At 35.6% G+C, this 1,578-nt stretch overlaps 1 protein-coding gene across 1 annotated transcript in view; it reads right to left on the bottom strand.

The window, feature by feature from the left end:
• LOC104715204 (brefeldin A-inhibited guanine nucleotide-exchange protein 5-like) overlaps positions 1 to 187 on the bottom strand; it is a 4,240-nt gene extending 4,053 nt beyond the window's left edge. The window contains exon 1 of the mRNA XM_019229920.1: positions 174 to 187. Within this exon, the coding sequence (XP_019085465.1) occupies positions 174 to 187 (14 nt within the window). The remainder of the gene's footprint in view (positions 1 to 173) is intronic.

Consider the following 1,578-nt stretch of genomic DNA (forward strand, 5'->3'; position numbering starts at 1 on the left):
TTATTTATTATTTATTTATTAAAAAAAAACGGGAAGGGTTGTTTCAGCAACATCGTCTCTAATTTGCAACTGATTTCTGACTAGAAAATATAGTCGTATATAAGCGACTGTTAAGTGACTGTAACTGGAGTTGCACATTTCCGACTGAAATGCAACCAAGTTTACTTACAGACTGTTTTGTGACCATATTTAAAGTTCTATAGCGGGACAATTTTGGGACTAATTACAAGAGTCTGAATTTGGAGTTTTTGTTTGTTATTTTGTTTGGTCACAAACTGGTCACATGTTTGTTATTTGGTTTGGTCACAAACTGGTCACATGTTTGATATTGGTTAATTTCCAAATTAAAACGCTATTAATTAAAAAGAAAATGATGATTAAAAATACTAATCATAACATCATCCTAATCATACCATAATATCATCCTAAAAGAGTTTAAACACAAAAGATCATTAGGAAATACAACTCTAGTAGATCTCCAACTCATACTATTTAACAGCCAACGCCATTCCATCAGCAGAACACCTTAGAGCTTTTTGGCTTTGTGTGAACTCTCTATTTCTTCATAGAGTCATATAATGCATATGCAGAGACCAATAATAATTGCCACGCCTCAGTGAACTCAAGCTTGTCTTCCTTCTTGACTGTTGTCAAACACAAGCAAGAAGCAGTATTTTGTTGAACAACATGAAATCAAGAAACCGAAATTACATAAGCAGATAGACATATGGTCCCAGAATCACCAGCTGAGGTTTTTCTCTGCAAAGTTCACCATCAAACAACAACGTAAATAAAAAAAGAAACAAATACAAAACACAATCTATTAGAAGGATCTGAGGAAGAGGAACCAAGAACTTCACAAGTGATGAAGAAAACTGAGTTATATACATGTGATGTCTCCGTTTCAGTTACTCTAATCACTGGCTTCTAACACACACATAAATCAGATTCAAAATCAATCTGAGAAAAGCCATACTAAATCTCATCTTAGATCTTAATCAATAACCTAAACGAGACAGAAAAAAATTAGCAGAAGATTCAAGTCATTAACCTAACTGAATATCACAAGAACAAAAGCTAGAACGAAACAAATCTGACCTGAAGAGAAGGGGAGAATCCAAATTAGAAAGACTTTTGGCTATAAACCCTGAAAGTGAACCAGCATCTGTCCCTGGGAAAAACAAACGGAAACCAAAATCAATCACAGAATGATACTGAGTGTCTTTGATTTCGATGAACAAGTAAGTTTCGGTGGTGGTATTGTGATTTCGCTTCCTCCGATTGCTACGAATCATCCGATTTTGCCTTGGGTTTGGTCTTTGGTTGCGTCTATACTGATGGGGAAATTGGCTGATAAAATCGATGCGGAGAAGAAGACAAGCTAATGAAAAATCGTGGACATAGAGAGAAGCTATCGAGGAAGAAGAGAAGAGGAAGAGCTTCTCTCACACACAAAAAAAAAAAAAAAGAGAAAAGAGGAGCGTAAGACAGCGAATGGAAGTCAGAAAGAAGGAAGGAAGGTAGTCCATTGATTTTAAGACAATCAACGGTGTGTATTTAATGAGGGGTGATCCTTAA

Source organism: Camelina sativa, chromosome 9 (genome assembly GCF_000633955.1).
Source record: "Camelina sativa cultivar DH55 chromosome 9, Cs, whole genome shotgun sequence".
Classification (NCBI taxonomy): domain Eukaryota; kingdom Viridiplantae; phylum Streptophyta; class Magnoliopsida; order Brassicales; family Brassicaceae; genus Camelina; species Camelina sativa.